The following is a 24,700-nucleotide window of genomic DNA, read 5'->3' on the forward strand; positions in this document are numbered from 1 at the left end:
CCTCAATTGTTAAAACGGTAAACAACCAGCAAAAATATTTTTATCGTAACTGCAACGCCATTGCAAAGTTACGTCGTCAGTTCAATCGCGACGTGTCAGGAACGCATTCTCTGAATGGCCGAACTATAGTTAGTTCTATGACGAAGAAATTATTTATACTCGGTTATTTTTATGCACCCAGTAAGACTCGTACGTACTTCTAACTAGAATACAATATCGATATTTGTTGAATCCGGTAGCGGTACAACCCTAGTAATGGCAGCCATTTTAGTTACGACTGCAGACTGACAGTAGGTGTGCACGTTTTTTTCGTGACATTTCCTGTCCCTTTATTTATATGTCAATGGTTATTATGAATGATTATGACATTGACACAAAAGAAAAATAAATTTAGAAAGGGTATTAGGAAATTATATCATCTGCTTAGTCTTTTCGTAATTATGTTAGGGTCGGCTTGCAGAATGCAGTCTCACTTGATGCAGCTGACTACCAGTGTTTACGTGGAGCGACTGCCTATCTGACCTCTCAATTAACCTTGTTACCCGGACAATCCGATACCCCTTAATAAGACGCGGTATCAGACATTTACGGCTTCGGACTAACCGTTAATGACTAGATGACTGCCAAAAATAGAACGTTTAGTCCAGACGGTATCTAACAATGAAGATCCTAAGCATTTGCTTTAGCCGCTTTAGGTCCGGTGACCTACCTACTTATAAATATACCTAAAGGTAGGTAAATAGGTACACGTTACGTTTGAAGATGTAGAATATGTTGAGCTCATAAAAATAAAGAATACTAGCTTTTGCCCGCAACTTCGTTCGCGTGGAATAGTGACTACCAGCAGATTTTTGATTTGACCAATAGATGGCGCTATATGTCCGGAATAATTTTATTTTTATTTTTTTTTGTAATAAAAACTATCCTATGTCCTTTCTCAAGTTTCAAACTATGTCTGTACCAAATTTCACACAAATCGGTTCAGTAGTTTAGGCGTGAAGAAAAGACAGACAGACAGATAGACAGGGCCCCGATTCTCCTAAGTTAATAATGTCAAAATCGAATAGAAATCGAATCGCAATATGATCGTAATAGCAGTTTTAACCATATCGGGCATTCTGCTAATAATAAAAGACCAATCGTATTCGATTGACATTTGATTGGTGTGCGATTGGTCTGCTATTTTGATGATTTTGGTCTATACGGTAGTTTGCTGTACAATCATTTTGCAATCGTAAATCATTTGCAGACAAAATGATTCATTATTGAATGACAGAAAAGGATAAAAACGTTTATTTCAAAGAAAAAATAGCGGAATGCCACATACGCTTCAATCGTAATCGAGTCGGGATTGGATCTCAGTCGAATCGAGTCGAAGGTCAATCGAATGGCGCTTAAGTAAAATTAGGAGAATCGGGCCCCAGAGTTACTTTCGCATTTATAATATTAGTTTGGATGAATGGAATAGATATTTATTGACAAAAAGTAACATCAACGTTAACAACAAAAATATTTTAGGGTAATTAAGATTTTAGCATAATTACGGTGGGTGTAGGGTAACGTGCAGTTTCATAAAAAAATAGGAATACACTTTTTCAATATAACACCGACACAGCGCTGTACGGCATCTTTACGAGCTGCAATAAACGCACAAAAATTAAGGGAAAATAGTCTTCCCATAAGGAAACTCTTCAATTCCAGTAGGTTCTTACCGTTACGTATGAAGTGTGAGAAAGATCCACGACTCCTAAAGTTTTATACACCACTGGATCCTAAAAAAAAAAGACAAGACATGGGTCCTATGTATTTATATTCTGAGAAGTAGGTAAGCACCTTCTGTACAGACCTACAACTTTTTTTTCACTATGTAGGTAATTGATTTTTATACAAATCTATTAAAAACTACTTTTTAAACTCGATAATGATTTAGTTGTTTAATTTCTCGATATATGGAGCAATGTATAATGATGATCAGGTATATCATGAGGTGTGGAGCCACCTGAGCCTGTTTTATCGCAAAGGTGACGAGCTTCCTCATTCGGACAGACGAATTCCCCTGGCAATGCTGCCAACCCGAACTATACATCGCTTCTGATATCTTCGATGCCTGTAATGTAAAATAAGTCAAATTCCAATTATTAATTCCGAGAGTAAAAACAAGAGATCTTCTCCTACCTCTATTGTGATATCACCACCATTCCACATGAAAAATCCCAAGCTTATACATGTCGATACCGAAATTAAAAACATCATACAGAGTTGTGATGCGTTACGCTCTCCGCCCTGAAATAACATTCATGCCTAAAAGTTAGAAAATAAATAAGAGTACCTACTTCAGATTTCAGTGACAACTAAACATTGAAAACTACGAATTCGTAGCACTGCTACGGCGTAGCACGCGCGGCTACGAGAAATGTTTAAGTTTCGTTTCTCTAGAACAGATTATTTATGGTCTTGATCCCGAAGAGGTTGAAGTCTTTAAACCTTTTGCATACCCTCTCTCTATACCTAAGTTTATTATATAGAATCTTATATACTTAGATACCCACGAGTAAGGTAGCCAGTTCTGACATCAGCATCGCAAAGAACAAAACCATTTCGATGGCCAAGATTTCTTTATTGACGTGCTGGTGCAGCTTCTTACACCTGAAGAAAAAAACAAAGGATGAAATTATATAAAAACATGTACAGATATTTAAATTGTTCAGATTCAGTCACTTACTACCACATATAGTTAACGGCACGGATAATGAGCTCTCGGCGGAAGAGTGGGGATCGCTTTGCGCACTGTACACTTAGGCAATAAACCAATAAATCACTTCTGCGCAGGTGAAGGTCAGGGCTCAATATCATTGCCGATGATTATACGCACTTGCCGTCATCCGTTTAGAATTAATGGTGCACCAAAAATTTAAAATTAAACTGGATATGTTTAAGGGAAAATCTGCTTACCACAACGTCATATTATGCATCTTTATACCAATTTTAAATCCTTCCTCATATTTAATTTCCTTCTCCTGCTGACTCAATGAATCATCACTGAATATATCATCAAGACTATAGAAATAGCTCTGTAAGTTCCTGAACTGGTAGCATACAGCCACCATTTCAGTGAGGAGTAATGAGAAGGTGGTGAGGACCCTGGTGGCGATGGGGTTCAGCCAGCAAAAGTAGAAGAACACTCTCATGGCACCAGCTAACGAGGAGTTGTCGTGGACATCGGGCCACGCTGGGACGATGGTGTTGAAATTTTCTCCTAGAACAAATTGATTAGGAAGAACAACACCCAATTAGAAATTGAGCTATTACTAATAGGGAATTTGATGTGGTTGCTCATAACAGTAGATTTAATACAAGGCCTCCGTGTATTAATGAGTAACATCTCTGGCTTACTAGTGTTGCCTGATAGCCTACCAACAAAATACAAAAAAAAAACTCAACCTTTAGCAACAACCTCATAAAGAGCTCCAAACCCATAAGACGTATCCACAATGAAGGCGATACTGTTCAACGTTATAGAGAACACTCTAATCTTCCTGATCATCTCCCGTTCCAACCTCGTATCATTATGCTGTTCCTTCAACACCACTGTCAGGTGATACAGGAGGTTCCTGATCTCCTCTTTGTAATATACGGAGATGTAATAGAAGACCAGGTTGCCCGGCAGTATGATGCTGAACATCAACCGATCATTCGCCAACTTTTCCGTCAAATCCTTTTGAGTAAAATAAGACCCGAGCAAGAAAACAACGAAGAATAAACACAAAAAATCCATCACGTAGTTAATCTTTTTGTAAAATTTAATGAATCTTTTGGAAAATTTGACTTCTGATATCCAGAGGTCCGTTAATCCGATTAGAAAGAATATTGTGTTTAATTCGTCTAGAAATTTCGTCATTGCGTTCTCTTTAAAAGGTGGTATCGTTCTATTCATGTTGAATTTGCTCTTGTATTTCTTTTGCAAAATGTGTGTTTATGTTACAATGAACATGGACCATTTTATACCTTTGCTAATTGCGTAACATCAAAGTAACAACTTAAATAACAGCCAGTTAATAACTTCAAAGAAATTACATCAAAGGCTTTTAAAGTTACAATGTTATCATAATTTGATAAGTAATATGAAAACAAACAAGTTGTAATGTGCGAGGAATTTATTGCCAAATACTTGAAGGGTGCTCAACATTTATTTATATAAATTGGTGACTTAAATACAATTTAAAACATTAATTATGCGAAGAATTCAAGAGTTGATTTGAGTTTAAATATTTTAAACGCACTGTCGACGAATGAAAAGTTAATTACTTATTTCAATAAAATACTGAAAAAAGGGAATATGACATCTTGACAATCTGAAAGAAAATATCAACAAATTAAAATCCATGCTTAATTGACTGTAAATAATGTTCTAAAATCACCATACTAACCGCCACGTAGGTTTCGTAGGAGAATGTAAGATGACCGAATGCTTTCATTTCTATTTGCCTCTGGAACAATATTTCACAATTGAATTGAATACCCCATATTTGTCTAAGGGAATGTTGGAGTGGAAATGACTATCGAGTTGCTAGGCTTCGTTCTATCTATTCCTATCGTCCTAATCGTAATTATAAAAATTACTTATAGCTGGTACCTGATTATACTAAAATTACATTACTGCAAAATAACATATAACTCCTCTCACCTGTGCTTGCATCATGGCCAATACGACCAGTTTCCTGACACGAGACGAGCGGTGGTAACAGCATTGCCAGCCAGAGCCATACATAGCTTGCGGCAGATTAGAAGCCTGAAATAACAACTTTTTTTTTCTAGAATTGATCTATGAGCTCTTTAGTGTGGAAGTGGTGAAAGTCTATCCAGATTTCTGTATTCTTAGAGTACTTTTTGAGGATTTAGGTACTATAAAAACCACCTAAGTTTTATATGTATATGAGTGTTTTGGTTTTATACCGACACTTAGTTAGATAAGCTACTAGCCTCAACAGACATGTCTCCGGCGGGCCACATGAAGTAGCCGAGGCCGACCAGCGCAGCAGCCACACGCGGCGCGTTCGACACCAACATCTTCAGGGTATGATCATCATTGTTCTACAAAACGTTGCAGTACGAGGTGATCAGGTTTTAAAGTTGTCTGATTATGTACTCTAAAATTAAAAGTCTAATACCATCACATCTGGGAGAATAGAGATAAGGAGTCCACACCAGAGCAGCACGTGAGAACTAAACGTTATTTTGAAAACGCGCTGTGTCTCATCCACACACCTACAATCACAAAGATAAGTACATCAAATAACTCAAAAAAGCATCTTGATAAAATAATCTAATGTCTCTTACCACAACGTAAGAGCATGCTGTTCAATCCCCCTCTTAAACTTGACCTCATACTTCAATTCCTTCTCCTCCTGACTCAACTTCGTCTCTTCAAAAATCTTATTCAAATCTTCGAAGTAACTCTGCAGGTTCTTGTACTGCTGCGTGAGGCACAGCAGAACAGTGTGGATGATGAGGAAAACGCCCATGTTGCGGACCACGTGGGCGAACCACACGAAGTAGACCACGACCCTGGTCAGTCCTGCGGGGAGTGACCGCTCCTCGATGTCCGGCCATGCTGAGATGCAGGTGATGAAGGTTGCGTCTGAGGAAAATAATGGACCTCAGTTCTGGTTGAAACCCAGATTCTAACAAAACATCCAATCAATTACGTGGTTCAGTTTCATCATGGTAGATCAGACGTTAAAGCGTGATTGTTAAAATACAAAAACAAACTTCACATTTATAATATCGGGCTACTTCTTAAGCCTACCCGTAGTGACAGCCAGATAACAATTATACAGCCCAACAAAAACCATATTGCAAACACACGACGAGAAAAATAATCCGTTGTGCAACCGAGACTGCTCCATCATCTCCCTTTCAGCTTGCTTATCATTGTGGTCCACCTTCAGAACTACCACCAGTTTATACAGGACTTTTCTGACGTCATCCTTGTAACACAGGATCACGAAATGATAGAAAATGGTGATGATGGGAGCAGATGCCCCGTAGGCCAGTCTATCGGATTGCTGGCTCTCAGATAGATTCTTCTGTGTCCACAAAGATAGGGTACAAGAAAAACAGAATATGACCATGACCACATGTATTGCCATCATGGCTGGTCGATATATCTTGGTGAAGGTATCGGAGAAGTCCACTTTGTTGACCCAGAAGTCTGGGCAGCAACACAGGAACCAGAACTTGTTGTACTTCTCGATCATTCTGGTCGTATCTGTTTCTGTGTACACCAGGGGCGTCATCAACACCTCCACTTTGTTTTTACAGCAATTCATTCTTCTAATTCTAGTTGGGTGACGAGCCTCAGAAGGTAGTTATTTATTATGTGTAACTAGGTAGTTTCGAAAGAAAAACTGTTGTTTGTATTATTGCTTTTATTTATGTTTAATTAATTGCATAATTTTATACTTGTAAAACGTCTTAGTGCATTGACGATAGAGTGTCGCAACTTTTCTTTGTATTAGGATACCTTACTTCTTCAACAGTATAAAATATTATTATGTCTTAAACAAAATCGTATTTAGGAACTCATAATATACCTACTCACAAAATCATTCGTTTCATCACAGGTATCTACTGGTTTAATTGGCAGCAGTGTTTATCGATAAAGGGTCTCTAGTTGGCTCTAGATACATTTATTTACAGAAGCAGTAGCTTTATGACTAACTAAAAAATCATGTAAAATCTGATGTCGAAAATCTGTAAAACGCATAAAAAGAGAAACATGGTGTATAGAAAAGCAATTAATAATTTATTATTTGTTAGCATTAAGTAGTTATAAAGAAACAACAATAGCTAACAACGAATGTGCGAATGTTTGCACTCCTTATTATAATTAATGGGAATAGTCAAAGGGCAGCTAATGATACTAGTAGTGGCATTAACAACAATGTATTCTTAAGGACGCAGCTGGGAAAACTTCCAGGCTATTCGTTGAAAGAATTATGAGGAATAAAATTCCACTACCTTTTAATTTAGCTACCTCTACAGTTCCCATTATCTCAGACTTTTGGGAAAGAAATTACTAGCTAACTGCAGATATAGCTTGCAAAATGAACAAGTATCAAGGTGACCGTGAACCTTAAAAGGGTAAAGTCAATGAAAATTATGTACAAGTTACTGACCTACGCTAATAACGCAGGATTAAAGATTTTAATAACTCTTAACCCTTTGATTGGGAGTGATTACGAAAACTGTTATAATTCACTCTACATAATAATAGTGAAATTAACTGAAATGCATGTGTACGTAGTGCTTCTGTTAGTATATAAAGCCAAATCTAGTCTTCATTGCCCAAATTCACAAAATGGAGACGACAACGTACACACGAAGCAGGACTACAGACTTTTTCTACAAAACTAACTTTTTAATTTTCATATTCGGTCAACCCAACTTTTGGATAGAAGATCTAAAGTTATCCAAAAGATTTGTTAAGTTCTATTATTATTTTTCAATTTTCAATGATATCTTAATATGGCTGCTTATAATCTTCGAATATGGTTCATTCTTCACGCAAAATAATTTGAGTGAGAAGCAGAAATCGGACCTGATAATTTTCGCGATATCCCATCCGATGTTGTGTTTGTTCAGCGTGATGATGTCGAGGCTCAAGAAGAAGATAAGGCTGGTGATTTACAGCCTAGCGGTAGGGTTGAAGAGGGAGTACAATGACCCCGAGGTAGAGAAGCAAATGATTGCAAGTTCCCTCACCTACCTGTCTGCTTTGTTGATCAGCTGTCTGAGTGCTATGGTCATGTTTGTGGTTAAAGCTTGTCTAGACATCGTAAGACACGGTAAGAGATATTACATACTGCCCCTGTCTCCGAATCAGTTTGATACATGGTACATTACTGTGTACATATTTTCTATAAGATTTTACTTTTTCAAGGAGGTACCTTCACCACAATAATTACTGCATACCCGGACGTGAAGGATAAATCCGTCCTGGCTGATGTAGTCAGAGTTTTCTGCTACATAGTGTGGTGGATTATGGTCACCAGAGTGTTTGCGGTGTTCATTCTGGTGATCACTCTGACGACCTGCCTCGGCTATCAGTTCAAGAACCTGCAGAGCTACTTCTCCAGCTTAGCCGATATATTTGAGAGAAAATATTTGAGTCAAACGGAGAAAGAAGATAAGTATGAGGCAGGTTTAAAAGTTGGGATTAAACTTCATTCGGAATCGTTGAAGTACGTACAAGCATGTCTGTTTATCTGGATAAAATTATTACTCATAGCTGTTTAAAAATTATGACAATTATATTTGCAGGTGTGCCAACTCAATACAAGCCGTGTGTCGAGGCGTTTTCAGCGGTCAGATCATTTTCAACGTTCTTCTTTTGACTGTACTACTTTACCAGATGACCGTAAGTATCCAACATCTCAGGCAAATAGTGCTAACAAGACATAATATATTTTCTTTCTTGCTTGTGTTTTCTTTTTCAAGAATTCGGAGCGCACGCTGGTGAACATATTCGCCACGGTGGCGACTGCCAGCGCCGTGCTCATCAGCACTGGCTTCTACATGTGCAATGCGGGAGACGTCACCGTTGAGGTTACGATAATTTTAGATATTTTAATTAGTACAAATGTAATCAGCGGATCTTTGTGAGCATGTCCATTAGAATAATTAGCTGAAGATGCTTGATTGAATTGTTTGAACTACCGATACCATTTCAACCGATGATAGACCTTTGTGATGAGTAAATAGGTCTGTATATATAAGTGTGTACATAGGGTACATAAGGCCCTACAAACGAAGTATTTTGTACCTAACAGGCAAATGTCCAGTTCGTTAAAAAAACTGTATTGCTACGGACGGATACTATCATACAATTCTAACAATGGTGTGATGGTGTTTCAGGCTTCTCGTCTTCCGACAGCGATATACTTCTCTGGCTGGCATCACTGCCGGGGGCCGGCTGCGGTGCGCCTGCGCAAACTAGTTGTTGTCGCCATGGCACATTCCCAAGTAAAATATCTTGATATGTTTTCGGGTAGATGGTACAGAAACAAGAAGTCGTGTGATTTCGATGGATACTGCCATGCAATGACACCTTCACACAATGCGATACAACATATGAGTGAGCGAGATGCACATACACATCGTATCTGCTTAGTATACCAATATTAGTACCTATGCTTATTTGTAGACATTCAATTTTTTTTTAATTATGTTCACAGCAACCCGTTGTGCTCAAAGGTCTTGGGTATTTAGAGCTTTCGTATCAGTCCTATATAACGGTGAGTAGACGAAAAAATATATATATCAATATTTTGGATATACATAGATAGATTCGAGGACTAAGTTACTGTTATATTAATTTCAGCTCGTGAAGACATCATATTCAGTGTTTTCAGTGCTGTATTAGTTTACTCGATGCCACAAGTAAGTAATCTTTACCTCATAAGTAATATTATTTCTTATATTTAATTTTACGAAAAATAAATTAATTAAAATGATATTGTGTTTCAATTCACTTAAAAAATAAGCAAAAGCCATAATATATTAATCATCATTTTATTTAATAGTAATTGTGTGAAGCGGGCTTCAACTTCAACTAATTTCGGATGAGCCTGATACCTAGGTACTCTAAAACACCCCGTTTCGAATAAATTACTTCTTTTGATAATCTTGTTTAAGTAGGCACTCCGTTCTACAGTAAGGCAGGTCAAAGATTTTCATAATTTTCCTTTCATTGGAAGTAATTACAGCCAACGACTCACTGCTGCATATCAATAATGTAATTAAAGGAACCTTTGAATAGGTGTGTGTCTTACCATATGGAGACAAAGCTCATTCGCTTTTGAAATTCTTACAATGGAGACCACCACGTACACACGTAGCAAGACCACAGACTTCTTCTATAAAATGAACTTCGCAATCTATATATTTGGTCTGCCTAATTTCTGGGTAGAGGATCTAAAATTATCCAAAAGATTTGTCAAAATCTACGACAAGATTTCCCTTTTTAACAATTTGCTGGTATATCTGCTTCTGGTGATGGAATTTGGTGCATTCTTCACGCAACATAATTTAACGGACAAGCAGAAATTTAACTTGATGGTTTTTGCGATATCCCATCCATTGCTGTGCTCATTTTGCGTGATGGTGTCGAAGCTCAAGAAGAAGGTGAGGCTGGTGATGTACAGCCAGGCGGTGGCATTGAAGAGGGACTACAATGACCCTGAAGTGGAGAAGCAGATGATTGCGCGATCCCTCACCTACGTGCTCGCTTTCATGACCAGCTGTACCATAACGATGATCATGTTTGCCATCGAAACTATTTGGGACGTCTTACGACATGGTATGGCACAAAGAACATAATAGTCGTTGTTAAGCTAAAAAGAACTCTATATGTACTTAACTAAAGCATTTTTTACATTTTTAGGTGCGACGTTTACCACTTTAATAACTGCATACCCAGATGTTCAGGACAGATCTATCTTAGCTGACGTGGTCAGAGTACTGGCCTTCGTAACCTGGTGGATCTTCTTGACCAAAATGGTTGCGGTTTACATGCTCGTTATCCCCTTGACTATAAGCCTCCGCTATCAGTTCAAAAATCTGCAGAGTTACTTCCTCAGCCTTCCTGAATTATTTGAGAGTGATTTGAGCCAGAAGGAGAAAGAAGAGAAATATGAGGCAGGTTTAAAACTTGGGATTAAACTCCATTCGGAAACGTTGAGGTATAGAAATTCTATTACTTTGTGTTCATTTTACTGATCCATACCTACACCCTGAAGACTGTGAGTAGTCTAAAGGGAAAAATAAGATTTGGTGATTTTATTTCAGTTGTGCTGAGGATACACAAGATGTGTGTCGAGGAGTCTTCAGCGGACAGATCATCTTCAACATCTTGCTGCTGATTGTTTTAATGGCGCAGATGGTCGTAAGTACACACAAACTACTCATTAGCTGCAAATAAAAAAACATCTTACGATCGCGACGAACATCTAACATCTTAGGAAGTAGGTATACTTGTTCATACTAATGTTTCCTGTTTTGCAAAGACTTCGGAGCGCACGTTTGTGAACATGTTCGGCACGGTGGCGACTGCGTGCACCGTCATCACCAGTACTGGCTTCTTCATGTGGAACGCCGGGGACGTCACTGTAGAGGTAACACCTTATGAAACTCAGAAAAGTGTCTATCATGAACATTTTTCTTGTGCCTGAGCATTTATATATAAGCAGATCTTAGGAGGAGATCCGTAGACGAACTAAAGTCACCGATATAGCCCACCCGATTAGCAAGTTGATGTGGCAATGGGCAGGCCATATTGCTCGCAGAGCAGATGGCCGATGGGGTCGAAAAGTGCTGGAGTGAAGACCACGGACTAGCAAGCGCAGCGTAGGACGTCCGCCAACAAGGTGGACAGACGACCTTATAAAGGTCGCCGGAAGACGCTGGATGCAGGTCGCCTCCAACAGGTATCTGTGGAGATCTAAGGGGAGGCCTATGTTCAGCAGTGGACGTCCTATGGCTGAGATGATGATGATGATGATGAGATCTTAGCAGCTTTGTTTATCTTCTATGTAAGTGGTAAATCGAAATGTTTCAGGCTTCGTTTCTACCGACGGCAGTTTACTTTTCCGGATGGCAGCACTGCCAGCGAGAGTCTTCTACGCGTGTGCGACGATTAGTTGTTACGTGCATGTCGCATGCCCAGGTAAACCTAACTGCCTGAAATTCTTTGGATCCTTGTAAAATCCTGTTGATTAAATATTGTTGATCTAGAAATCAAGCCATAATTATGTCAATAATTTTCACAAAACAAGTAATTATTTCTATAATCAAATAAATGCATGTTAATTCTGTTCACAGCAACCTGTGATCTTCAAGGGTCTTGGATACATAGAACTTTCATATCAATCCTTTATTACGGTCAGTATTCTGTTCTGATTGACCTAGGTCATTGTTTATGTATTTCTATAGAGACTCGTGGAACGGTACTCGTATCAACCAGTTTTACCAAGGAGGTTGCCTGATAGGGTGCCCAGGTAACTAGGTTGAGGAGGTCAGATAGGTAGTCGCTCTATGTAAATCACTGGAACTCAGCTGCATCGTATTAGACTGGAAACCAACTCCAACACAAGTAAGGCTGAGTAGGTTACCTAGGTATTACGAAAACTACATTTGTTGTATGTCCAATCTGAGGCAGTAGATCATCTCATATATTTATAAGTCAACAACATCCTGGCTCTATATTTACAGGTTTTATTTATTTCAGATCGTAAAGTCATCATACTCCGTATTTTCTGTGATGTATTAATTTAATAGAAGAGAATCACAACTACACATATAACCGGATAGAAGAGAGTAGCTTCCATAATAAGCCTACGTTCTCATCACAATAAATAAAGTACTATTCAAACTGCCACCGTTTTCTTGTTTTTTAATTGTTAAAGAAAGACGTACTTAAATCGTATTTTGAATGGAGTGGAGAAGTTTGGTTCATTTTAGAGAAGCCAAGTTCAGAGGGGAAAACAAAATGCATTATTTTTATTGGACGTGCCTTTCGCCTAAATTCAAGCCGTTAATTCCTAATAATAAACTTTCAGTTAATAAAATAATAGAACCCTATGTAAATTGTGAGAAAAATTACAGCAGTATCATAGTCTTAATTGTATCTTTGATCAATAATCAATGAATTAAATTAAAAATAGTACCTACAGCACTGGGAATGTCGCATATGTACTGTATGTGCTTACCTGATGACTTAAATGTACATTGTACATATCCTTTTTAAAATATACGTCAGTGTACTAAATCCACATTTCGCTTCATCAATCAGATTCAATCTTACATCAATATTTGTTTAAACTAGAATCTACCTATATACTCCACAAATAAGTTGCATATTTTTTTACAACTTTTTGAAGGGCTTTTGTGACTAAATAGTCTAGTCTAGTACAAGCCTTTGGTCATGTCAATTACCTTACCTAGGTACTACCCCTGTACCGATAAATTCAGATAATCAGTAGTATTGACCTTTGTACTGTGCCGACAAGGTTTACTTAGAATCTGTTTGACATAGGTCATGGTTAATGCAGTAAGCACTTCACTTATAGACGAGTGGAACCCTGCTACCTGCCTACTATTCTGGCTAGGTTTATCAAGGTCTAGGTTAGGTATACCCTTTCTTGTTGTCAGACATATACATATAGTCTTTAACGCTATATGGTCGTTTGTAAGAATTTCTGGAACAGTGCAACATATTTCTGCAAAGAGTAATGAGGAGTCAAGGAGTCGATGGAGAATTTTTCGAAAAAGTTTAGTTTGCAAAAATGCATCGCATAGCAATTGGCCTAAACTTGAAAATGTTGTACGTGCATTGTCCAGTACAATAAATGTTATACTGGGTGCACAGAGTACTTTTTATATTATGAAATAGAGGTCCAACTCGACTACCAAACTAAGTAAGACAAGTGGCGCCTTCTGAACGCAGGTTTAAGAAACTATTTGTCAATATATATACATATAGCTACATAAAGCAGTGGTTACTGGGTCTAGGTAGATTTTTGTTTCTTTTTGTTTAATATTTATAAGATGTTTTTCAATAAATAAAACACTGATAACCTTTAATATAATTTATTTTTTTCTTTTAAAACATTTCATGTATAATTTTTTCGCTTTTAGCTTATAGGAATCCGTATCATCATCACACTCTCTCCTATTTATTAATATTTTATTAATATCTTTACAGTAATTGTAAATAAAGAATCTGCAGGATATATTGATTAAAAAGTCTATTAATTTTTCTTTATGAATTTCACATTTTATGAAATCGAATTTCAAATGTATAAATATTAATGTTTTGATGAAATCTTTTAAATATTTTTTTTCCAAACATTTTTTAATTATTGTGTAATTTATATCCTGCAGATTCGAAACACAATTTAAGAGAGAGTCGCTGGGACTGCAAAGCCATTTTTTATTAGCATACTCTCTATATTTTAAATAATCGTGTTCCTGATCGGACATTAAATTTTTTTTACATTCACTACAACCCTTGAAGACTTTCTTCTTAGCGGTTTTAATAAAATAACCGCTAACATATTGTAGCCCCCCAATTATACGGGGGTCGCTTTTGTCTTCAAGGGCTGTAAATTCAATGTCCGGAATCTCAGAGAGCTCACAATTTATTTGTTCTTTGCAGGCCCCGCTTGTGATGAGAACTTCATGCAAAGCGTGGCAATTATCTGCCTCACAATTTGTCCCTGGGGCATGGACACTAGATAGGCTGTTTATTAAAAGGCTGCTAAATGCTGCTTCAAATCCATCTGGAGTAGGGTTTACGTTGCGGCATCCTTGACTCCTTATCGATCCAAAAAAATTTTCTATTGGATCCTGATTCAGATGCCGCAACCAAACCGATGTCACTCCGTACTTCGCAGCAATTTTTTTTAAAAGCAGTTCTATTCCTTCTAGTGTCCATACCCAGTTACTTAAGGTGGGAACATACTCCACATTCGAGGTTTTTACATTCACAAATTTCATATTTTTTAAAAATATTTTTGCCTCCATCCATGTTTTGTGATGTATTGAGTTCGGCGTCGCAGGTCCCAGCAGTGGTTTACTGTGCTTCCTTTTCCCGAAGCTTCCGTTAATGGAGTCAAAAAGTTTGTCAAAAAACAAGATGACGTCCGCTGTATTTTGCGCATCTTGAGAGATTATTCCTTTTTCTGCAAAAAAATAAGAAAAAAAATATTAATAAATATTCCTCACACGTTCTTACAACGCAATCTAGTCCCAAACAAAGCATTGCTTGCTTGTAATTTGGGTACAGCAGACAACCAATAAATGAACTTATATAAATATAAATATTTTATAAATAACATAACATAGTGTACATATGTAGAAACACCCACACACATAAATGTTTGACTTATGCGGGAATCGAACCCGCGACCTCCTGTGGCAGGCAGATACACTGGCTACTATGGCATCTAGTCATCAATAAGAAACTTGTTATTATTAAATCTGAACTGGGAGCAGTTTTTAATTTGTGAAAACTTTTACTATACAATCTTCCGCCCGCGGTTCTACCGCATCCCGTGAAAGCTACTTCGCGCACCCAGATTAAAAGTCACTTTTAGTCTTCCTCAATAAATGAGCTATCTAACGGTGAAAGATTATTTCAAATTAGACCTGATCGACCTTGGTGATTGGATTGGTTCTTCAGATTAGCATGGTTAAGAAAACATACAAACAAAAAAATCTTCAGCTTTATAATATATAAGTATCGATAAAATAATGCAATGTGAAAACATTATGTAATAAAGTTTATTTACCTGCTAGGTAGCCCATATTTGATGCTACAGTTTGGCTGAATAGTTGCGTAGCAAATTTAACTTTCATCCGTGGAATTTTACTGGGAATGCAGTGGGAGTCTGTTAATTTTGGCACCAGTCTTATGCCTTTGTAGCCTGGGTTTTCTTGGTGCAGTGCAGTTATGTGTTCCCACTTTGCCATTAGCATTTTGTTGTCTTTTTTATATAGTAGATTTTTCGTTATTAAATTATTTCTTATACATTTCATTAAGTGAGGTGGGTCATACAAGGGAATGATTTCCTGTTTATTTATTAAAATAATATTTCCCTCAGGTTCTTCTGATTTTCTTAACAGAATACCTCTTGTTTCTTGTAACAAGAATTTAATGCAGTTAACATTATTTGTTCCTTGGTCGCACACTGTTGCTACCACATTAAGACCAGCATTTTGTAGTTCTGTGATGACAGCCTTTAATTGTTTTGCCAGTTCTGGTCCCTTTGTGGCAGACTGAGAAAATGTGTATGCAACGGGTTGCTTATAATTTTTTATAAGTCCTCTTATCATAAATACCTGCGCATGATCTGCATACTCAGGCAGTGTCTCTTGCCCATTGGTTACAAACCCACTCACTCTGTCCTTCCTTTCATTGTATGCCACATTCGGTTTTAGTGACATTTCGTCAAAAAGAACCACACATAATTTGTGCTCTGGTTTCATTTTAAGTGTGGCTTTTTTTATTTGTGCCATCAAATTTTTATTGATACCAGCATTTATATCTGCCATATTAATTAATTTTATTAAAATTTGGCGTGATGGCAGGATAAAGATTTTCCTCAGGAATCTGTATCCTTTTGGGCTTTGCTTGAGGATAGTCAAAGCTACAATTTTTTCCTCTAATGTGAAACGCCGGCCTTTTTTTTCCTTTTTGTGCTCCCTGAACTGCAGCAAAGTTAAAATTTTTGATGTGCTAGACATTTTGTCTAGAGTTTCTAAAAATTGAGGGTTTGTAGTAATATTTTGCAGGGCCTTGATCTTGATTGCCTGCTTTTTAACCTTGCTACGGCATTTGCTGAGTTTCACACCAACTTGCAGCATTTTCTGATACAGAGCACGCTCAGTTTTCGTAACAGCAACCTGTTTTACCGCCTTCTTACTAACACATTTAACTTTGCGATGCACTGAAAAAATAATAAGAATCATATGAATAAAAATTGCAGAATTTAAGAGTACATATGAGTGAGATAGCATCAAAGCTAGTTGTGTGTGAAAGTATCCCATGATTGAAATATGTATTAAATCTATAAATCAGTACCTAGTTAATAAACCATGATAGTGAGTGTAACAAGCAAACTCAGCTTTGAAGTTATTAAGTTTGATTACAATTGTGTTGCTTACCAAGATCTTTCACCACCTCAACATTTTCTTCTTCACTATGAGGCTGTCTATCACTGTGTACAGACTGAGATTCTGAAGTGACAGGATCTGAAAGGTCATTAACATATTTGGTAAGAAATGTGTGCCTATTATATACAAACCAATTAAGCTGATGATCATTACCATCATCATGAATGTAGCAGTTCATATTGAGTAACCATTATTTGAATCATATTGAATTAATTAAAGCCAGCCCACTACTAGACAAAGTTACTTTTTCTTTTATATAGTTTATAATATCAACTAGCGACCCGCCCCGGCTTCGCACGGGATAACAGTATTTCCCCAGTATTTAATGTATGTTATTATACATAAAAACCTTCCTCTTGAATCACTCTACCTATTACAAAAAACCGCATCAAAATCCGTTGCGTAGTTTTAAAGATTTGAGCGTTCATAGGGACATACAACATGACACATGACAGAAAAAGCGACTTTGTTTTATACTATGTAGTGATAAGGATGTTAACATTTTAGGACTTATGCATATGACATATAAATGTAATTTAACAAACTGTATTTCATCAATCACTCTTGTCTTAAGGGATAGGTTTATAGAGAGGCTAGTTTACTTTAATTGTTTGCAAAATTATAACTCAGGAACAACAAAAATAATTCAATTTAAGATGATTTTAAGGTAAATTAGCACATTTATCGAGAGAGGCTACATTTTATCCGGGCGCATGAAGGAGTTCCAGGACAGAATATGTGTAAAATAATTGCTGATTAAATGCTTGTATGTAGGATCACTCACCAAGATTCTCTTTCATTTGTACATCTTCAATTGAACCTTGTGAGTGTATATGTAGATGCGCAGGTTCTGTAAATAATAATATTCAGTGATTAGTATATGTTATTATTACATCATTTATTGCTAGTGTCTATCTATCAATTACACTATATGCTGTCCGCATGGGTGCCGCATATTATGCACAAATATGTTGACATTATTGAAAAGAAACAAGTATTAAACAAAACAAAGTAATACAAAAGTAAATTATTTCAGACATGGTAATGGTTTTTTGTATGCCTAAGTGAGAGTAGTAGAAATCATAATTGACATGTACCTTGAAAACTAGACGTTATGGATACCACATATTATGTTTGGAACATTTGATCTATGATTCATTACCTATTCATTCAGTCAAGAGGGTACCAAAATTGTGTAATGCAGTGCTATTTAAGTATTACAACAAATTAAAAATAGCAAAGGATTTTTGGTAAATGTGACATTCAAGTTACTCAATTTCAGCCTAATTTGTAGGAATAAATGATCTTTGAAATAACTTCACTCAAAAATGGCTGGACCGATTTGGTTGAAATTTGGTATGTAGATAGGTGATACCCTGGATTAAGACATAGGCCACTTTTTATCAATACACCATGCGGACGAAGCCGCAAGTGGAAGCTAGTACATACGTAATGTAAATGTATGTATGTATGTATAAAAATGAATTGCTTGTTTATATGTACCTATATGATAAAATATACCTTTTGATGTAGACGGTCCTGAAATCTGAAGAGGTCTTAGTGCTCTTTTTTCAATGCTGAATTTCGAGCAAGATAATCCTGTAAACAACGATAAAATAATATGAATTATAAATATAGTAAATTTTGAAATGTAATATAGAAACTCTTGTATGACATACTGCGTACATACAGAAATTGTGGCTCCAAAGAAATCTCTATTCAGATGTTTTAGACTTACTGCAGCTTTTCATTTTGTGATTTGGAAAGTTTACTTTAAACTCAAATAACATGACTGTTTATTTCTTTCTAACATCAACTCTAGAAATTTGAGACTTAGGTACTCTTTAAGGTAAACAGGTACCTTAATTTGGGTATTTTACTAAAACTAACCTGGCATGTTTTTTGTAGGTACAGCTCCTTTGGCAAGTCGGTTATTCCGGCACCAATATTTTGGTTCGAAATGATCATTACAGACGCGGCGGTATTTGAAAATATGGTTATTTTCAAGTTGCAAAATGTCACCACCAATATGAAAGACCCATGTATTAAATAGCTGCCTATCCTTATCTGGATTAGGGAATTTATGTAAATACCCCGTAGTGTCTGAAAAAAAGGGTAACAAGTTAGAATTCAGTGGAGTCGTGACAAAATGACGACTATTTGTTTTAAGGATGTTGATAAATGCTTACCTAAGCCATTTGTACATCCGGGAACACAACACTTTCTATTAGACATGATAAATATTAATTATCACAAAACGGGTCAACGAGTCCTATCTCAAGCACAAAATTCACAAGATTTCGATCACCTCAAGCACAAAATCGACACGGCCGAAGGAGCAGAGGCTCAACTTAACGGACTTAGGTGGATAAAGCACTAATAGGGATAAAAATCTGGAAAAACAAACAAGACACCGAAAAGCACTTCAGCGCAAACCGGCAGCCAAATTTGTTTGATTGACAATTTTTGCATAATGTTGCATGTAGAAAATGGATTTAATGTTGCCAGTAGAAAATAAATTCTTGAATTTTATTTTATTTCTGGCTAATTGATAATAAACATTAAATTTTAGTAATTGCTTCAATATGCAACTCAAAATTTTTATTATTTATTTTTTTATTTTAGCTGAAAAAAAAGATAGGGTAAGAGTAGAACCAATAAAAGATGTGATAGCGCCCTCTTACACACCTAAGCATAACTACTACGCAATCGCGCATCATCGTCATTACAAATAACGCCATCTATATTTCAGTTTCTTTAATATCTTACATTATAATACTACCAAATTAAAATGACACTTCCATGTAAGGACCTCAATGTATTTACTGTCTCACTTCATTTTGCAGACCTATAATGATACGTTTTCTCGTTTGCCACTATTAAGATTGTCACCCCTGACTGGGTGTCCCATAAGTCCTTTGAAATTTAAATTTCGAATAAAATTCAAATGGCGCGCGGGAATTGCAAGCGGGGTGCGGGGGTAGCACCAACGGTCTTTCGGAATTCATGCGCCATGGAAAGTCTTACCGGAGCGGACCGTGATGTTTGTGTGCGTGAGTTTTCGTGAGTTTTATCACAACAATGATTCGGCCACCATCGCGCGGCGTATCTTTTGATTTCTGTATTAACTGAATTTTGTATGGATGGTAATTTCTTATCTTTCTTTAAAATGCGCTATAACGTCGATCTGGGTGTATTTAATGCATTGGAACGCTTACGAATGGATTGAGTAGGATTTTCACGAACTGACTCTTGCACTACGTCGATGTTTTCTTCCGTCAGTGATGTCCTTGGGCGGCCCGATTGTTGTTTATTCAACTAAATAAAATTGTAGATCCAGTCTCCGAACTTTTGAACCCAATTTTTTACCGCTTGAACACTAGGACAGTCTTTAAACGTGCGCAAATTGCGATACTCTCTAAAGGACATTGTTCCGGCTCCATACATGTTCTGCCTAAGAACCGTTTGAATGGAAAGTGACTTCTATAAACTCTTAAAATTATATGGAATCCTATGAAATAAGTTTTCACGAACGGACACTTCAGGAAACTAAAATAATTACGAAAAAAGTTAATATTTTGAGGTTATAAATAAAAAATAACCAAGCTTGCGTGAAATATCAGAGTAGTGTTATCAAACTACACTATACAAAATATCAACAATACTATGTACAGCTCTATATGTTCTCTTCTAGATCTAGGAAAAGACTACTCTACTAGATACTAGGAAAAGAGATAGTAAATAGTCAAGTTTAAGATAATTCTTTGACAATGATCATTTTATAAAGTTGCATTTTCTGTCTGTCCCTATGAATGCTTTAGATCTTTAAAACTACGCAATGGATTTGGGTGCGATTTTTTTTTATTTTTTTTTTAATATATAGAGTAGGTCAAGAGGAAGGTTAACACCAATGTTTTATATTGCCACCGTGCGAAGACGGGGCGTGTGACTAGTTTTCATAAATGCTTAGAATTTTTATGAAAAACAACTACCTAAACGCTTTTGCTTTCAACGTTACGTTTCTTAATATATAGTGAATCCACTTTGGATTTGTGATAAAACGTATCCAAAATGGAAGAGTTCCATTCACCACAATTCATAAAATATCGATATTATTACGATAGAGAATTATTTATTTAAATGATTGATACTACTTTTATATTAGTAAGTTACCTAGCTATCTACATGCCATAAGGCGGGAATCGAACCCGCGGTCTATTACCAAGAAGGTACAGACCATACTAAAAATGTCATTACCACACAAAATAATTTAACAGTTAAAGTAAGGTTTACCAATAACAATGAAAGAGGTTTTCGAGGATGTGCAATAAAAACAATATTTATATTCAATTAAAGGTTTTTAATCATCAATATTTCTCAATAATATATTATCTAAGAACTGAGCAGGGGGTTCAATTGAGTTTTGGTATCTCGCCCAGCTTAAATACCAGATAATATTTTTTATAGTCATTATGTGGGCACAACAGCCCACTGTTCTACGCCCAAAGATACAATTGCAACAGTATGCCTGATGGTAGGAGCTTCTTACAAAGTACACAATTGCGTCCAACAGTGCATTGCATCTTATTATGCTCGACTGCTTGAGACCAACACGTCGTACATATAAGGTCATGAGCTTCAACCTGTAATAATAAATACAAAAAACATTAGTAAATATCAAGTAACTTGCAATTGTGGCAATTGATTTGAAAACCGAGAAATTGTGTGCTTATGAAAACATAAGTAGGTAGTAACATTCTTATCAAAATTAGAAAAACACTTTCGTAGACCACTTACCATACGGGGAACGGTCCATTGTTGTATGCAACGAAGTATATCTTCGTTTTCTAATACCAAAGAACCTCCAGCAGATCCACAATTTATACAATATACTATATTCTGCATCCATTGTTGTAATTATAATATAACTAAATTCGATCACAGACAGAGCAATATCCGAAAATGCTAGTAAAATCCAGTTCTTCACACAAAGCCGAGTCTACCAAGTACGCAATCTAATCGGAGTCCGTAATCAAGCCAAAGTTGTTAGAATAAAACCATGAAACGCATAGAAAATCACAAAAGAAACGATAGTCGCAAAGCTATCAAACTGACTTCTAGCAAACTGACTGAAGTACACCAGTGTTGCCAATTACGAAAACTATAATCCTACTCGAGTGCCAAGCTAGAAATTCGCGATTTCGCTCAAAACCATCTTAAAACATTATACAAATACTAGTTTTTTTCTAGCTAGTCAGTTTAGGTATTTAAATGAATAAAGTGTTAGCAACTAATTTTAATAACCGACTTCGGAAAGGAGGTTCTCAATTCGATCCGTATTTACCGAAATCCCGAAAACTTCCGAAACTGGCAGCACTGGCCGACGGAAACATTTTATAAGGCATCAATAATTGTGACCCTACTTTTTATTTGGATTTTTTTTATTTGAAGTGTCCGTGGAATACTAAAATATGTTTCAAACAATATAAAAATAAATAAAAATTATAGTATAATTTATATTCACATCGGTTCTTAGGCCAAAATTGAACAATGTCCTTTACGCCGCGCAATGGTGGCCGAATCATTGGGCCAGGCCACAACAGTGCGTTGCGGCGTCGCATCGCAAAAATCAACGACGCATATCATATTAATCGCATAGCTGTGCAATGTTGTTTTTGCGATGCGACGCCGCAACGCACTGTTGTGGCCTGGCCCATTGTTGTGATAAAACTCACGCACACAAAAACCAAGATCTGCTCCGGTAAAACTTTCCATGGCGAATGAATTCCGAAAGACCGTAGGTGCTACCCCCGCACACCGCTTGCAATTCCCGCGCGCCATTTGAATTTTATTCGAAACTAGCTTCTGCCCGCGACTTCGTACGCGGATCCTGTCCCTTATGCCAGCGACTATGGGGTCAGCAAAATCAAAGATCTGAATAGTCGCAATAGACGTGACCATAGGGATAAAAGTAGTGATTCTAATTAGTTCGTATTTAAGTTGTGTGTGGCAAAAATATTACACGTAGGTATTATTACGTAAAAAAACATTAAATAGATGACAAAGTCGTGGTGACTTAGTGGAATTCGTGGTGGTTTAGTGGGTAGAGAACCAATCTCTCAAGTATGAGCGTGCGTCTTTGATTCCAGGTCTGGCAGGTCTGGCAAGTGCCTGCCAATGCAACTTTTCTAAGTTCGTATGTACTTTCTACGCATATTTTGGATACCAATGACCGTTATTTGGAGGGGATGTTAAACTGTAGGTTCCGACTGTCATTGGACATTCTTGGCAGTCGTTATGGGTAGTCAGAAGCCAGTAAGTCTTACCAAGGGGTGTTGGGTTGAGCGGGTAACCGGGTTGTGGAGGTCAGATAGGCAGTCGCTCCTTGTAAAACACTGGTACTCAGTTGCATCGTGACTGGAAGTCGACCCTAACATAATTGGGACAAAGGCTCTTGAGATAATAACGACAATAATAATGAGATATAGGTACCGCAGGACATCTGAGGCTGATGACGAGGAGTAGCGACCCCGCAGGGCTATATATACTGAGTTCTCCAGGGAGTGTATACTGTCCCCCATCTCCGGCCGGTCGGAGTGAACCATGACGGGGGTAGGTCTCACGCCTCTGGCTTGGCTTGGCCGTCCAGAGTGGAGTCGCTAGGGCAGGATTAGTAGCCCTGCTCGGAGGGTAGGTGCCTCATGGTAAGCACAGGGAGCGCGTAATCCGCGTTTAAAGTCCGCCGAGGTATCCTCACCCTTCAGCCGATCATGTCCCTGTTGCCCTCTTGTTGCTATTCAGTGACTGGTTCCCGGGGGCCCAGTAAGTGAGGTGGCGAGTCTCCACCTGCCGTTTTTACATGTAACTAATACATTGTCATCCACTAACATCCCATCAAAATAGCCCAAGTAGTTTTCCTCCATAGTTAGCAATAGTTTAGCACAGAACCGGGGATTGTCTTTTTTTTAACGACGTCCACCGGGGATTGTCCTTGGGTTCATTTCTATAGTGTATAAAGGGATAATCGTCGGTTTTGTGTCACCATTTCATTAAAGTTGTCTCAAAAGGGCTTCAGCGTGTTGGCTTCGACCCCACGTTTGCCTCCCAAAAATTCGGAACTCTGTAGTCCCGAGGTCTGGAAGAGACATACAAAATAATAATGAGATAAAACGCAAAAAAGTTAGAGAGTGGGGGCTCATTTCAAGTATAGTATTGCTCTTGAAGTTCCACATCAGGTGTTCCAGATCTTCGATGTTTACGTCAATTGAGAGTGCTTATCAGATTGAACCACTTTTGCTAGAACGTCATATCTTCATATGCTTCATATAGTCTAGCAGGGCTCCTGGAGTTCCACATCAGGTGTTTTACATCTTCAATTTTTATAAGTCAACAGAGAGTGCTTATCAGATTGAACTACTTTTGCTAAAACGTCATACCTCTATATGCTATAGTCTAGCTGGGCCCCTGGAGTTCCACATCAGGTGTTTTAGATTTTCAATTTGTATAAGTCAATAGAAAGTGCTTATCAAATTGAACAACTTTTGCTAAAACGGCATACCTGTATATGGTACAGAGAAGCTGGGCTCTTGGGGTTCCACATCAGGTGTTCCAGATCTTAAAATTTATTGTCTCAGCTGAAAATGCTCATCAAATGAAACAATTTTTGCCACGGCACCATATTTGTATCTCTTATAGTTTTATTGGTCTGTTGGAGTTCTGCATCAGGTCTTCAAGTTTCGAAGATAAATTATAGCTTATATGTTGACCAGGCCTAATACTGATACAACAAAGAAAAAATCATTGAAATCCATTCAGTAGTTCGGAAGATTAGCGTGTACAAACAAATAGACATACAGACATACAGACAAACAGATAGAATTTTTTTTTTTGATTTGTGCTCCATTACTGTTTCTAAACCCCACCCAATTATTATTTTTTTAATATATTCAATGTACAGACACAGTTT

At 37.2% G+C, this 24,700-nt stretch overlaps 4 protein-coding genes across 4 annotated transcripts; 2 read left to right on the forward strand and 2 right to left on the reverse strand.

Annotated features, from left to right (window-relative positions):
- Nucleotides 1-1,595: 1,595 nt before the first annotated feature.
- Nucleotides 1,596-3,934, reverse strand: LOC124631631. Its single transcript, XM_047166125.1, has 7 exons — nucleotides 3,442-3,934; nucleotides 2,953-3,256; nucleotides 2,550-2,646; nucleotides 2,176-2,283; nucleotides 2,000-2,107; nucleotides 1,713-1,772; nucleotides 1,596-1,637 (listed from the first exon to the last, which is right to left on the reverse strand). Exons 1-7 carry the CDS (start codon nucleotides 3,932-3,934, stop codon nucleotides 1,596-1,598), a joined length of 1,212 nt encoding a protein of 403 aa, XP_047022081.1.
- Nucleotides 3,935-4,310: 376 nt separating this feature from the next.
- Nucleotides 4,311-6,329, reverse strand: LOC124631629. Its single transcript, XM_047166123.1, has 7 exons — nucleotides 5,807-6,329; nucleotides 5,338-5,638; nucleotides 5,169-5,265; nucleotides 4,981-5,091; nucleotides 4,685-4,789; nucleotides 4,428-4,487; nucleotides 4,311-4,352 (listed from the first exon to the last, which is right to left on the reverse strand). The coding sequence occupies exons 1-7, from the start codon at nucleotides 6,327-6,329 to the stop codon at nucleotides 4,311-4,313; spliced, it is 1,239 nt and encodes a 412-aa protein (XP_047022079.1).
- Nucleotides 6,330-7,220: 891 nt separating this feature from the next.
- LOC124631630 lies at nucleotides 7,221-9,424 on the forward strand. Its single transcript, XM_047166124.1, has 7 exons — nucleotides 7,221-7,847; nucleotides 7,943-8,243; nucleotides 8,323-8,419; nucleotides 8,500-8,607; nucleotides 8,917-9,024; nucleotides 9,237-9,296; nucleotides 9,383-9,424. The coding sequence occupies exons 1-7, from the start codon at nucleotides 7,361-7,363 to the stop codon at nucleotides 9,422-9,424; spliced, it is 1,203 nt and encodes a 400-aa protein (XP_047022080.1). The 5' UTR covers nucleotides 7,221-7,360.
- A 449-nt stretch (nucleotides 9,425-9,873) lies between these two features.
- LOC124631633 lies at nucleotides 9,874-12,328 on the forward strand. Its single transcript, XM_047166126.1, has 7 exons — nucleotides 9,874-10,360; nucleotides 10,445-10,742; nucleotides 10,849-10,945; nucleotides 11,067-11,174; nucleotides 11,618-11,725; nucleotides 11,881-11,940; nucleotides 12,287-12,328. Exons 1-7 carry the CDS (start codon nucleotides 9,874-9,876, stop codon nucleotides 12,326-12,328), a joined length of 1,200 nt encoding a protein of 399 aa, XP_047022082.1.
- Nucleotides 12,329-24,700: the final 12,372 nt, after the last annotated feature.

This window comes from Helicoverpa zea, chromosome 7 (assembly GCF_022581195.2).
Source record: "Helicoverpa zea isolate HzStark_Cry1AcR chromosome 7, ilHelZeax1.1, whole genome shotgun sequence".
NCBI lineage: Eukaryota > Metazoa > Arthropoda > Insecta > Lepidoptera > Noctuidae > Helicoverpa > Helicoverpa zea.

Excerpts from the sequence above, each read along its gene's own strand:
- LOC124631630 (XM_047166124.1), top strand. The coding sequence starts at position 7,361 with ATGGAGACGACAACGTACACACGAAGCAGGACTACAGACTTTTTCTAC. Across the intron at positions 8,608-8,916 it reads CGGGAGACGTCACCGTTGAG|GCTTCTCGTCTTCCGACAGC; the intron begins GTTACGATAATT and ends ATGGTGTTTCAG. Across the intron at positions 9,297-9,382 it reads CGTATCAGTCCTATATAACG|CTCGTGAAGACATCATATTC; the intron begins GTGAGTAGACGA and ends TATTAATTTCAG.
- LOC124631629 (XM_047166123.1), bottom strand. The coding sequence starts at position 6,329 with ATGAATTGCTGTAAAAACAAAGTGGAGGTGTTGATGACGCCCCTGGTG. Across the intron at positions 5,092-5,168 it reads CTATTCTCCCAGATGTGATG|AACAATGATGATCATACCCT; the intron begins GTATTAGACTTT and ends AACGTTTTGTAG. Across the intron at positions 4,488-4,684 it reads TGGCCATGATGCAAGCACAG|AGGCAAATAGAAATGAAAGC; the intron begins GTGAGAGGAGTT and ends ATATTGTTCCAG.
- LOC124631631 (XM_047166125.1), bottom strand. The coding sequence starts at position 3,934 with ATGAATAGAACGATACCACCTTTTAAAGAGAACGCAATGACGAAATTT. Across the intron at positions 2,284-2,549 it reads CAGAACTGGCTACCTTACTC|GGCGGAGAGCGTAACGCATC; the intron begins GTGGGTATCTAA and ends ATGTTATTTCAG. Across the intron at positions 2,108-2,175 it reads GTGGTGATATCACAATAGAG|GCATCGAAGATATCAGAAGC; the intron begins GTAGGAGAAGAT and ends TTTACATTACAG.
- LOC124631633 (XM_047166126.1), top strand. The coding sequence starts at position 9,874 with ATGGAGACCACCACGTACACACGTAGCAAGACCACAGACTTCTTCTAT. Across the intron at positions 10,946-11,066 it reads TTTTAATGGCGCAGATGGTC|ACTTCGGAGCGCACGTTTGT; the intron begins GTAAGTACACAC and ends TGTTTTGCAAAG. Across the intron at positions 11,726-11,880 it reads CGTGCATGTCGCATGCCCAG|CAACCTGTGATCTTCAAGGG; the intron begins GTAAACCTAACT and ends TTCTGTTCACAG.